Source organism: Chionomys nivalis, chromosome 18 (assembly GCF_950005125.1).
Source record: "Chionomys nivalis chromosome 18, mChiNiv1.1, whole genome shotgun sequence".
Classification (NCBI taxonomy): Eukaryota; Metazoa; Chordata; class Mammalia; order Rodentia; family Cricetidae; genus Chionomys; species Chionomys nivalis.
The window spans coordinates 11,294,590-11,307,260 of record NC_080103.1 but is presented as its reverse complement, the minus strand read 5'-3'; the positions used below and the strand labels follow the sequence as shown (position 1 = coordinate 11,307,260).

Genomic DNA, 12,671 nt, shown 5'->3' with positions numbered 1-12,671 from the left:
TCCCACCCCCAATTTAAGGAGGCTATAAATGTCTCAAGAATGGTAGAAACATCTTAGTACTTTTGATTGCCTACTTTCCCCCAAGACTTAAATTTTCAATGAAAACCTGTAAGGATGTTAGTTGCCAATGCCATGGAAACCCATCCACAGTCACAGAAACCAAGTAGACCAGATGTCAATGCGCAGCTGGACAGAGTGGCACACACTTGCTCTCCTACCTACTCAAAAGCCTGAGGCAAGAGAACTCAGACTTTCAGGCCAGCCTGGGTGTAACAGATGAGACCCCCCATCTTGGAAACGAATAAGTAACTCAGTGAGCAAATCGATCTTTAATGTGCTGACCTGGAAGGCTTGCCTGCACTGTGGGCATGGACCACAGTTATTTACAGAGATTCATTGTACAGTATTTACAGCGAGAGGCCAGACACAGCATCAACCTGGACAGTTAAAGAAAGGGCAGAGCCAGGAGAGGAAGGAAACTCTAATATCAAAGTGTAAGCAGACACGGGAAGGTATGGAGGAGAGAAGGGTCAGTGCCAAATCAGGAAGGAGGCTGGTGAGGTAGACACAGGGGAGAAGTGTCAAATGGCCTTCGGTGCAGAGATATGAGGGAAGAGTCTGCTGGGACATGAAATGAAGCCTCGAAAATCATGGAGTGTGAAGGAAAAACACTATGCTCCATGCTGCTTCAGAAAAAGAATGCAATTAGCACTTTACCACTCAAAACGTATGCTTCTCCTACCAAGAAGGAATTCTGTTTAAGTGTTCAGATAGGGGACTAAGAAAGATAATTCTGCCGCATGGTGACAAATTCTTAACCAGACTCAAGGCAGATAAAAGGGAAGAGAGCAAAGAGATTCGGGCGATGACAGAGAAGCCCAAACGCCTCTCGAGGCATGCTGGAGTCTTTCCAGCGACATCGCCTTCCTGACCTCGTCTTTGGCAAGGTTCTCCCCTCATCCCTGAGTATCTGGATCTAACTTCAATCAAGGAGTCACGTTAGGATGAGGCTGCCACATGGGGACAATCTAAAACTCCATCTCGCCAACTGAGGCTCCCTCCTTATCTTGTATCATAATGTCAAGGCTTGAGTCGTAGCCAGGGGCAGATTAGGGTGAGAATAGACAGAATGGAGGATATGAGGCCACAAAGGCCCACAATCCCAGGGCCACAGCGCCAGAGGCCTAGTTTGTCCAGTGGGATAAAGAGGTCACAGGCATTTCTGAGCACATCCAGCAGAAGAGGGGGGTGACCTCGAAGGACACGAGCCAGGAGCAGGACCCGGAGCCGAAACTTCAGAGCTAGTTGTGGCAGGCACCCCCCTGGAGTCCCTGATCCTCCAGGTCCCCCAGTCTCAACTCCTCCTGGGACTCCAGAAACCTTCATTCGCCGGCCATAAGCTGAGGTCTCTTGCTCCATCAGTAAGCGGATCTCATAAGCATCGCGGCTCAGATTCATGATGAGGGAGAACAGGTAGTACCTGGGATGCACGGGCAGACGCACAGGTTAGGGCAGGCATGCAGTCTGTTCAGCACACCCTACACAAACTGAAACCCTTTTCTCATGCACTGAGAAGGGATTCCACATCAGAATGTCAGAAGCCAATGCTGTAACCCACCACTGGAGATGCCCACTCTGGGAACTGTTGAGACAGCTTAGTGGATAAGAGCATCTGCCAAGCCCCAAGATCTAAGTTTGATCCCCAGAACCCACATGGAAGATAGAAGTGATGTCCTCAAGGTGTCCTCTGACTACCACAGACACCATGGCACACACATGCACCCACATGTACAATATAAACAAATTATTTTTTTAAAGTTAAAAACTATGTCCTGCCTTAGAAGTCGGAATGTAGCTCACTAGTAAGAGTATTTGCCTTGCATGCATGAGTCCCTGAGTTCAATCTCAGCAACACCAAGAAAAGAACTGTCCTTCCTTCTGGACAATATGTTAGGCTCAATAAATCGATACAGAAAGACACATGGTCTCACTTACCTAACTCACCAGAGCACGGAATAAGATGGTGGTTGCTAGGATTGGAGGGTATGAGAAACAGGAAGACATTGGCCGATGGGACAAACATTCAGTTCTACAAAATACATAAGTTCTGTACATCTAACACAGCGTGGCGACTACAGTTACATAACTGAATCACACACTTGAAATTTGTTAAATGAGATCTCAGCCCAGGTGTTCTAATTAAGAAGATGTCACCATAAGGTTATGATCACTTAAACAATCATTTATTTTAATGTACATGGGTGTTTCACCTGCATGTATGTTTGTGCACCATGTGCCTGTATGCCTGGCACCAAGACGGCCAGAACAGGGTGTCAGATCCCCTGGAACTGGAATTATAGGTGGTTGTGAGCTGCCATGTGGGTGCTGGGAGCTCCCTCCTGTCCTGTCCTCTGGAAGAACAGTGTGGTGGTTTGAATAGGAATGGCCCCCAGAGACTCATGTGTTTGAATGTTTGGACCATAGGGAGTGGCAATATTAGGAAGTGTGGCCTTGTTGGAGTGGGTGTGACCTCACTGGAGGAAGGGTGTCACTATGTATGTGGACTCTGAATGTCTCATATATGCTCAAGCTACACTCAGCATAGACTCCTTCTTCTGTATGTGGATCACGATGTAGAACTCTCAGCTCCCTCTCCAGCACCACGTCCTGCCATGATGATAATGAACTAAAGCTCTAAAGCTGTAAGCCAGCCCCAGTTAAATGTTTCCTTTATAAAAGTTGCCATGGTCACGGTGTCGCTTCGCAGCAATAGAGCCCAACTGAGCCAGTGCTCTGACTGCTGTACCATCTCTCCAGCCTATCACACGTACGTTAACAATCCTGAGTATGGCGATCACATCACAATACACATATTCAAGACACCTCACTGCATGCCTAAATACATACAGCTATACCCCAGAAATAATGAAAAAAGAACTCTCCTACTATTCTATAATCAGTGTGTGTTTATACGTAACTTAAGATCCTGGCTTAAAACTTGTGTCATGAAATCTGCCAAGATTAATTTCATTTTGAGACAATTCTTATAACATAACACACTGAACTGCAGAGATGACGGTGGTAATGGGCTCACCATGCAAGTGTGAGGACACAAGATCAAATCCCCAGAACCTATGTAAATGCCAGAAGACATGATAATAGGGAATCTCTCAGAATAAGATGGCTAGTCGGACTAGCCTTGTATAGGTGAGCTCGGAGTCAACTGAAAGGCCTGCCACAATGAATAAGGTGGAGAAAGACAGACTTCTGAAGCCAAGCTTGGGCCTCATGTGCATACATGTGCCCAGGCATTCACACATACTTGTTACTACATATACACACATAAAATACACACATGAAACACACACACACGCACGGGGAGGGGGAGGGAACACATTTAACTTGACCCTAATAATGCAAACAATTTTTTTTTTTTTTTTTTTTTGGTTTTTCGAGACAGGGTTTCTCTGTGGTTTTGGAGCCTGTCCTGGAACTAGCTCTTGTAGACCAGGTTGGCCTCAAACTCAGAGATCCGCCTGCCTCTGCCTCCCGAGTGCTGGGATTAAAGGTGTGCGCCACCACCGTCCAGCATAATACAAACTATTTTGAAAGAACAATTTTATCTCAAAGGAGTAGCAGGGAGGTAAATAAAAAAAAAAAAAAAAAAAGAACAATTTTAGTTGTTCAAGAGATACATACAGCCCAAAGTGGTGATGCATGCCTATAATCCCAACACTTAGGATCAGGAGTTCAAGGACAACCTGGGCTACATGAGACCCTGTTTGAAAAAAGAGAGAAGAAAAAAGATTTACACATACTTTAGAGGATTTAAATCCAATCTTTAAGAGAAAAAAAAAAAAGACCACCCCCCAAAGGCCCAGAGATTAAGTGACTGCTAGAGATGTTAGATAATAAATTCCTTAAGCACAAAAATATACATTATTCACTATGTAAACTAGACATACCTCAAGCTTACAGAGACCCCCTGCCTTTGTCTCCAAGTGCTGGAATTAAAGGCACACACCACCATACCCAGTCCAACCCAGAAGTCTTTTTTGTTTCTTTGTTTTTGCTTTTCAAGACAGGATCTCACTGTATAGCTGCCTGTCTAGAAACTCACTCTGTAGATCAGGCTGGTCTCAAACTCATAGAAATCCACCTGCTTGTTCCCAAGTACTGGGATTAAAGGTGTGTACCACCACACCTGGCACATTTTTGTTATGTTTTAAGGCAGGATTTGCTTTACTATGTAGTTCAGGCTGGCTATGAATTCTCCATCCTGCCTAAACCTTCCTAGTATTGGATTACAGACATACATTAGCTAAGTCTTAAATACAAAAGCCACAGGTTTCTTTGTTCTTGTTATGATGGCTGTGTGTGTGTGTGTGTGTTTGGTGTATGACAAGGTATACGGATCAGAAGTAGACTCCGGATGTCTTCTACTGCTCTCCACCTTATATCTTGAGACAGGGTCTTTTACTAAACTTGGTGCTCTCCGGTTGGCTAGACTGGCTGGCTAGACGAGACCCTGAGTCCTCCTGTCTCCACCTCCCAGCACTGGGGTCACAGGCCTGAGTCACTCCTGCAGGCTTATGTGGGTGCTGGGGATCCACACACTTGACTTAGACATCTCCACAGCCTGTGCTTTGCTTCTGATCTACTCTAGCAACAGTGATGTACACTCAATAAATTGTCCTAGTTTAAAACCTACCCTGAGAGGCTGGAGAGATGTACTGCTTCCAGAGGACTCAAGTTTGGTTTTGAGCACCTGTCAGGTGGCTCACAGCCCTGTAACTCCAGCTCCTGCAGGATCCAACATCTCTAGCACCTGTAGGCATCTGTACTCATACACACACATGCCAACACAGATACATACATAACTAAAATGAATATAAATAAATCTTTAAAAGACTGTGGGATTTTCTGTTATCCCCTTGGGAAAAAAATTAAGTAACGATTCTATGTCCAAGTGTCAGCCGCAACCGCCTCTGGTCTTTTAACTGGTCTCTCGGTGGCCATTCTTGTCCCTACCCCAACCACTGAGCTTGATAAAGTAGCATGAGTGTAAATCACATCACCACATCTGCTCTTAAAATTATCCACTTGTTTTCTTCTCGTCCAATTACAGTGAAACCTAGGGAGACAGCTCTACCCATGAGCTGCACCCCCCCATAATCACTGTAACTGCGTATGTGTGTGTGCGTGTGTGCATGCGTGTGTGTGCATGCGTGTGTGTGCATGCGTGTGTGTGTAGGCACAGGTATGCTCTGGTATGGTGTGGAAGATGGAAGGCCCACTTACAGGACTCAACTCTCTCACCATCAGGTTTACCCAGCAAGCACCTTTAACCTGTTCAACCATCTCAGCAGCATAATTATTTGTGTTGATAACTGACTCCCTACCTACACTGTCATGAGCCTTGGTTTCCTTTCTCTTTTTAAATGCACTTGTTTTATTGCCATTATGTGTAGCAGTATGTATGTGAGATGGAAGTCACAGAGCAACTCTGTGGAGTGGGTCTTTTCTGCCACCTTACCTGGGCCCCAAGGTCTGCTTGCTTATACTCCCTGAGTCATCTCATTATAGACCTCAAGTTTCAAGGATCAGACGCTACATCTGTTTGGCTTCTGCTTAATCACCTGGCCCATAGTAAGAAACTAAGAAATATTTTTGGAAAAGTCAAACACAGTGGCGGTGGTGCGCACTCATGGAGTTCCAGCTACTAAGGTGGCTAAGGTAGGAGATTGTCTGAACCCAGGAATTCTGCAGCAGTCTCAGCACGAGACCCATCTCTTTCTGGAGGTGCACATATTGACGGGTATGTATGCACGCATGCACACATGTACGTGAAGCCCAGCGTTCAACCTTGGAGCACTCCTCAGGTACTGTCCACCTTGTTTTTTTTGTGACAGGGTTTCTCACTTGGCCTGAAACTTGCCCAATATTCTAGGCTGGCTGGCCAGAGAGCCTTAGGAATCTTCCTGATTAACCTCCACATTGCTGGGAATACAAGACTGTGTCACCATCCCTGGTCTGTGTGTGGGTGGGTGTGATTCTAGGGATCTAACTCAGGTTTTCTCATGCTTGTAGAGCTGTGTTATCTCAGCCTTGTAAGACTCCTATATCATGAAAGAAAAAGGGACTAGACATGGAATCACATGCCTGTAATCCTGTCCTAACTGGGGGTTGGGGGGCTTCAAGCAGGAGAATCCTGAGTTCAAGGCTAAATTAGCGCATATAGTGAGACCAATCTCAAAAACAACAACAAAGTAAAATTATAAAAAAAGAACAAACAAATAACAACAATAAAAAAAACAACAAAAAAAAAAAAACCCAAGCAGGCAAAATGACTCAGCAGGGTGAGGGCTCTGTCAACAAATGTGATGTCCTGAGTTCAGCCTTGAGGTCCACATGGTGGAAGGAGAGAACCAACCTTTGCAATCCGTCCTCCACACACGGTGTGGCAATGCCACCTGCCCCCACCCCTCACTAATAATAAATAAAATTCTTTTTTTTTTTTTTTTTTTTTTTTTTTTTTTTTGGTTTTTCGAGACAGGGTTTCTCTGTGGTTTTGGAGCCTGTCCTGGAACTAGCTTTTGTAGACCAGGCTGGTCTCGAACTCACAGAGATCCGCCTGCCTCTGCCTCCCAAGTGCTGGGATTAAAGGCGTGCGCCACCACCGCCCGGCTAATAAATAAAATTCTTAAAAGGAAAAATGGAATAAATGAGTAGGAAGGCAATGAGGGCAGACTATCTGTGACTTAGATATAACTAAAGTAATACAGTATTTGTCACCTCCAATCTCAGACAGTACGGCACAGCAAAGCTAACTTCCGGATGACATTGTAACTCTTTTATGGCTTAAGATACAAATGAAGATTGGAAACCAAGTGGTTGGTTAAGATAGTGGTGCACACCTTTAATTCCAGATCTTTGGAAGCAGAGTCAGGCAAATCTCTGTGAATTCAAAGCAGTATAGTCTATACAGTGAGTCAACCAGGACTACGTAGTAAGACCCTGCTTCAAAAACAGACAAAGGAACGACTAATGTATAGTCCGAGCATCCATGGAGGATTAACTCCAGGATCCCGCACTCCACCCACCCAAATCCACAGGTGCTCAAATCCCTTAGATAAAATGGTATTGCATTTATATATAACCTACCCAATCCTCTGTATCCACCTCCAGATTGTTTATAATATCCAATACGATATGTATGCAATATAAAGAAATGTTATATCTCTCTATATAACTATATCGTCTAAGGAATAACAACACAAAACACTTTCACATGTTCAATTCGGATGCACCTTTCCCTTCGACGTTTTCTATCTGTAGTTGCTTGAATCAAAAGATGTGGAAACAATGGCTATGAAAAGCTAAGTGTATACTCAGAAAATCCTGACCTACTACTGTCTCGTAAGTAGGAAGTTACGGGCCAGGGAGCCGGCTCGGGAGGTGGAAGCATTGCCATGCCAGCCTGATGGCCTGAGCTTGGCCCCTGGACCTCACAGTGGGAGGAGAGAGTCTGTTGTCCTCTGACCTACAGATGTGTGCCGTGGTGCACTTCCTCTCCTGCCATAATTCTCTTTTAAAACATATAGAATGATGGCTTAGTAAAAGCACCTCTGCTCTTCCCAGAACCCACACGACAGCTCACAACCATCTGCAATTCCAATTCTGGTGTCCTCATTTGGCTTCTGCCAGCAACAGGCACATAACTGGTGCACAGACATACACGCAGGCAAAACATCCATACACATAAAGTAAAATATTATAAATGTGCATGTGTGCAAGTCATGTGGAATGGAGGCCACAAACAGTCTTACAGGAGAAAACCAAACCAAACCTGAATGAACGCTGCGCCCACTTTTCCTGGTCCACACGGGGAGCGAGTCCGGACTTCCCAGCCCACAGAACATTGTCGCAGGCAAAGTATAAGGCTCGGTTGAGATGACTAACAGTGATGCAGAATCTCAGGACAACGTCGGAGAGGTGCACAGCTCTTTTGGCTGACTCGAGCGCATCTGCCGAGTTACCCAGGCGGAGCACTTGTGGAGAAGAACAGGGGAAAGCGAGAAAGCGAGGGATTTGAGGTAGAGGCAGAGGTGGGGGGTAGAAGAAAGAAAAAGGATAATAGTTGAGCAAGCAGTAATAACATACAATAAAAAAGTAAAAATAATTTGCTTTTTTTAAAACTTCAAATCACAGTTAAATCTTGTCCCAGTTTAGTTTTTACTTGCTCCAGTCTCTCCAATCCATTATAAATAACTTTCTCACACCTGTTGTCTCATCTCAGTTGGAGGCATGCAGAAGAGCCAGTGATGGCAGACTGGCAGGGGGAACACAGGAAGGAGAGGCAATGGGCCGACAGTTGGGAATAATAAAAGAAGGGTTTGGTACACTTACGCTTTCTTCCAAGGCTCAGATGACCTTCCAGCTGTCGAATCTGTTTCTGTAACACAGGACTGGCCCCATGTCTCTGCAAAGCATGGCCAAGAAGGGAACAGGCATACTGGGCAGCCCTGGAGGGGAGGACAGGAAAAGTAAGGGACAAACCTCTAACCTCTCTGCCAAAAATGTTCTCCAGTAGGCTGGTGAGACGGTTAAGAGCACTTGCTCTTGCAGAGGACTGTGTTCCATTCCCAGCACCCACATGGTGGCTCCCAACTGCCTGTAAGTCCAGTTCCAGGACATCCATCACCCTCTTCTGACCTCTGCAGGCACCAGACACATGTGTGCACAGACATACTTGTAGACAAAACATTCAGACAATAATGAATCTGAAAACAAAAACTTCCGGGGACATTTCCTCCTCCTTTTCACACGAATATTTTTCCGTTCTCCTCAAGGCCGGGGAAGGGGACGGTGTGAGGGGAAAATACAACCTATGAGAACGGGGACGGGGGGTGGGGCACTATTTGGAGCTAAGAGAGTAAGAGTTTCGAAAACGGTGAGGCCTAAAGGGGCCAGTAAGCGGCCGGGATCCATCACAAGCGCCCACACGCGAGTTCATATAAGAAACACGACGGAGGGCGATCTAGTTGAAGGGCAGACTAGTCTTCGGGACAGGGGAACTAAGACATTAATCTCCTTGAACGGTACGGAACCCGAAGGAGAGCCGAGACAGCGCGGCTGCTAGGTGACAGCCGGGGAGAGGACGCAGAACCGGGAGGATCGCCCCTCATGCCACCACAGCAGTGAGGAAACTTGCTTTGTGGACACGGTAACCCTGGGCGGCCTCCCCGCTGGCCCACTCATGCCTCAATTTCCCCATCTTTCCCGTGAGCAGGAAAGAATCATGTCACAACCGGCTGCAGAGTGCGCCTCCCGGGCCGCGCGAGCCCCCGTAGCCAGAGCTGACCCTCAGGGACCCCGTAGCGCGCCCGTCGCCTCGCGGGAACCTGCTCTGCCCTCCCGCCCGCGCTCCTCCGTCGGCCGCACCTACACAGCCGCTCCCGGGCTTGGCTCTGAGCACTGAAGCGGACCCAGGCGTCCATGACAGCGACAGCCTGGGCCCACGGCGCCGCGGCCCGCCTGCTTCCAGCCCCTAGTCACGCCTCCCGGGCGGGCAACGGGGCTTCGCGAGGGACAAACGGCGGCAGGAAAGCCAACCAGCCGGAGCCGGCCCTGGGGCGGAATCTCAGGACGCGCAGCAAAATCGTGGGTGCATTTCCGGCAGAGATGGTCTCCAGCCTCTAAGCACGCCCCCACGAGCACCGGGCTTTAAATTCTCCGCAGCAAGGGGCGGGGCCTGCGGGAGCCCGGGGCGCAGTAGGATGCCCGCCTGGGCGTGTACCCTCCAGCCCTGTCCAGCTAGGCGCTGAAGAACCCTGGGCAGCAGAAGCCTGTAGCCCAGACTAACTGTCCAAGGGAAAGAGGGTGTGATGAGATCCTGCTTGGCAACCTCCTCCCGATTAGGTGGAGAGTTCAGGGGCAGAACTAAGTGGACGAAATTCACAGGCCACCACATCTGTAGGCCTAGGCACACCTTCGGGGTCAGCAGTGGTGAAGGACTGTCTGGGCGAAATGGGGAGTGGTCAGGTCAGAGATGCCCACCTTCTTGGGGGTAGCCCGGCCCGGAGGGGAGTGACCATTGTGTTCTGCTTTGCTTTGCTGTAAGACATCTGGCCGTGCTGTGGTCAGTGGCACCACAGTAACCCAGCCCAATTGTTGACTCATTTAACCGTTGCCAATTTAACGGCCACTTCTGCGGTTATGCCCCGATGCTACCCGAAACATTCTTGTTCAGTATCTAGTTGAAGACGTCGCATGTTAGGCACCCATGCTTCTCAAAACTAATTGCTATGTGGGTAACTTTGCTGCCACGAAGCAGTACGCAGTCGATGGGCTTTAAGCCAGCGCTCAGGTGGAAGGTGTGAACAGGCATAAATGAGATGTACATGGGCAATCTGGTCTCTTCCCAGCCTTAGGTGAGTTGTCAGGGTTGCAGACTGGGCTGAACAGGAATTTGGTTACAGTAGGTGCCTGGGAAGTTGCTGCATTGAATGCTCTGCGGGCCACTAGCCATGGATCCTCAGGGAGGAAGCCTTTGCTATCTCCTGGGAAGATCATTTACAAGCTAAAGAGCTACATTTTGCTGGATGGGTGGCAAATCCCTGTAGTCCCGACACTTAGGAGGCAGAGGCAGACCAATGAAAGTTTAAAGCCATCTTAATTTATCTACAGAGCTCCAGTTGGTGCAGCCTGATTTTAAGTGAAGGGGTGCTAGCTTGGTGGTTAAGAGTGCTTACTGCTCTTGCCACGCATCAGGGTTTAATTCCCAGCATGCACATGGCTGCTCACAACTGTCTCTTAACTCCAGTTCCAGATCTGATGCTTTCTTCTGGCCTCCATGGCACCAGGAATACACATGGTTCACATTATGTACACTTCAGGCTGATAGTCATACATGCAAAATACATTTAAAAGCAGTACCCCGTTATCCATGTCTCTCTTCCCTCAGGCTGGCTTTGTGGGGTTTGATTTCCACCTCTTTGCATCCCTGTCCCACCTCCTTTAGGATACTGATACAGGAAAACTTCAGGACAGGAAAAAACATTTTACAAGTCTATTAAGAATGAAGTCAGTGGGCATAGTAGCACACACCTTTAATCTCGAGAAGGAGAGGCAGGTGGATCTCTGAGTTCAAGGCCAACCTGATCTACATGGCAGGTTTCAGTAGAGACAGGGCTACACAAAGAAACCATGCCTCAAAAAATAAATAAGTAAAAAATAAGTAAAAAATAAGTAAAAAATAAATAAATAAATAAATAAATGAGAATGTGAAGTCTGGCTAGAGTCGACTCAAAGAGCACTTGTTCTTGAAGATGACCTGGGTTCAATTCCCAATACACACACAATGGCTCACAACCACCTGTAACTCCAGTTCCAGGGGCTCTATCACATCCTCTAACCTCAGTAGGTAGCAGGTATGTACATGGAACAGACAAACATGTAAAGCACAATACCATACACATACTTTTTTTTTAAGCCTGGAGTTTTAGGTTAAACTTTGTGGTTTTCACTCCATTCAAGAAATAATGTCCATTAGCTCTGATATACTTAGATGCTAAAGGTACTTAACAGCAACTTCCTGTCTGCTATGCCCAGCCACACTAAAGAGTGAAATGTGTATCTAACCCACTCTTGAAATCCAAGAGAACTTCTGAGGTAAAATTTGACCCCTGAAAAACAGAACGGTGTTAAAACAAGTAAACGTGGGCCTCAGAAGTTACTTCTAAAGCGGAGGAATAGAAAATGGATAAGGTGCAGAGAGGAAAGGTGGGCTAGGTCAAAGTTTGTATCCTAAAGCAAGAGACACACTAGAAAGTGGAGAGTGACATTTTCAGATTGTGATTTTTACTCTTTCTTTTTTTTTTTTTTTGGTTTTTCGAGACAGGGTTTCTCTGTAGCTTTGGTGCCTGTCCTAGAACTAGCTCTTGTAGACCAGGCTGGTCTCAGACTCACAGAGATCCGCCTGCCTCTGCCTCCCAAGTGCTGGGATTAAAGACCACCGCCCGGCTTTACTCTAACTTTCTAGCTATTAAAATTAGTTAGGCATTGTTGTAATCCTGTAATCCCAGCACTCTGGAGACAGCGCAGGAGGATCACAATTTCATGGCCAGCTTAGTCTGTCATGAGTTTCAGGTTAACCAGGGTGATATAGCAAGACCATCTTGCCGGGCGGTGGTGGCGCACGCCTTTAATCCCAGCACTCGGGAGGCAGAGGCAGGCGGATCTCTGTGAGTTCGAGACCAGCCTGGTCTACAGAGCTAGTTCCAGGACAGGCTCCAAAAGCACAGAGAAACCCTGTCTCGAAAAACCAAAAAAAAAAAAAAAGAAAAGAAAGATTTAATCCTCAAATCATAAAGTATCAGAAATTTAACACAAGCCTGACTAACTGGTCTGCACCTGTTACCTCAACAACCCAGCACTGGAGGTCCAGGCTAGCCTGATCTAGTAAGTTTTAAGACCTTGCCTAACGGCCGGGCGCTGGTGGCGCACGCCTTTAATCCCAGCACTTGGGAGGCAGAGGCAGGCGGATCTCTGTGAGTTCGAGACCAGCCTGGTCTACAAGAGCTAGTTCCAGGACAGGCTCCAAAACCACAGAGAAACCCTGTCTCAAAAAACCAAAAAAAAAAAAAAAAAAAAAAAAAAAAAGACCTTGC

At 46.9% G+C, this 12,671-nt stretch overlaps 1 protein-coding gene across 1 annotated transcript; it reads right to left on the bottom strand.

The window, feature by feature from the left end:
* Window positions 1-296: 296 nt before the first annotated feature.
* Pex11b (peroxisomal biogenesis factor 11 beta) lies at window positions 297-9,623 on the bottom strand. Its single transcript, XM_057794069.1, has 4 exons — window positions 9,445-9,623; window positions 8,410-8,525; window positions 7,850-8,051; window positions 297-1,480 (listed from the first exon to the last, which is right to left on the bottom strand). The coding sequence occupies exons 1-4, from the start codon at window positions 9,498-9,500 to the stop codon at window positions 1,081-1,083; spliced, it is 774 nt and encodes a 257-aa protein (XP_057650052.1). The 5' UTR covers window positions 9,501-9,623; the 3' UTR covers window positions 297-1,080.
* Between the last annotated feature and the right edge of the window lie 3,048 nt (window positions 9,624-12,671).

Bases quoted from the DNA above. Each gene is read 5' to 3' on its own strand.
- Pex11b (XM_057794069.1), bottom strand. From the start codon at position 9,500: ATGGACGCCTGGGTCCGCTTCAGTGCTCAGAGCCAAGCCCGGGAGCGG. The intron at 8,526-9,444 runs GTGCGGCCGACG...CCTCCCCTCCAG, and splicing joins GCCCGGGAGCGGCTGTGTAG to GGCTGCCCAGTATGCCTGTT. The intron at 1,481-7,849 runs GTTTGGTTTGGT...CGTGCATCCCAG, and splicing joins TGGGCGCAGCGTTCATTCAG to GTACTACCTGTTCTCCCTCA.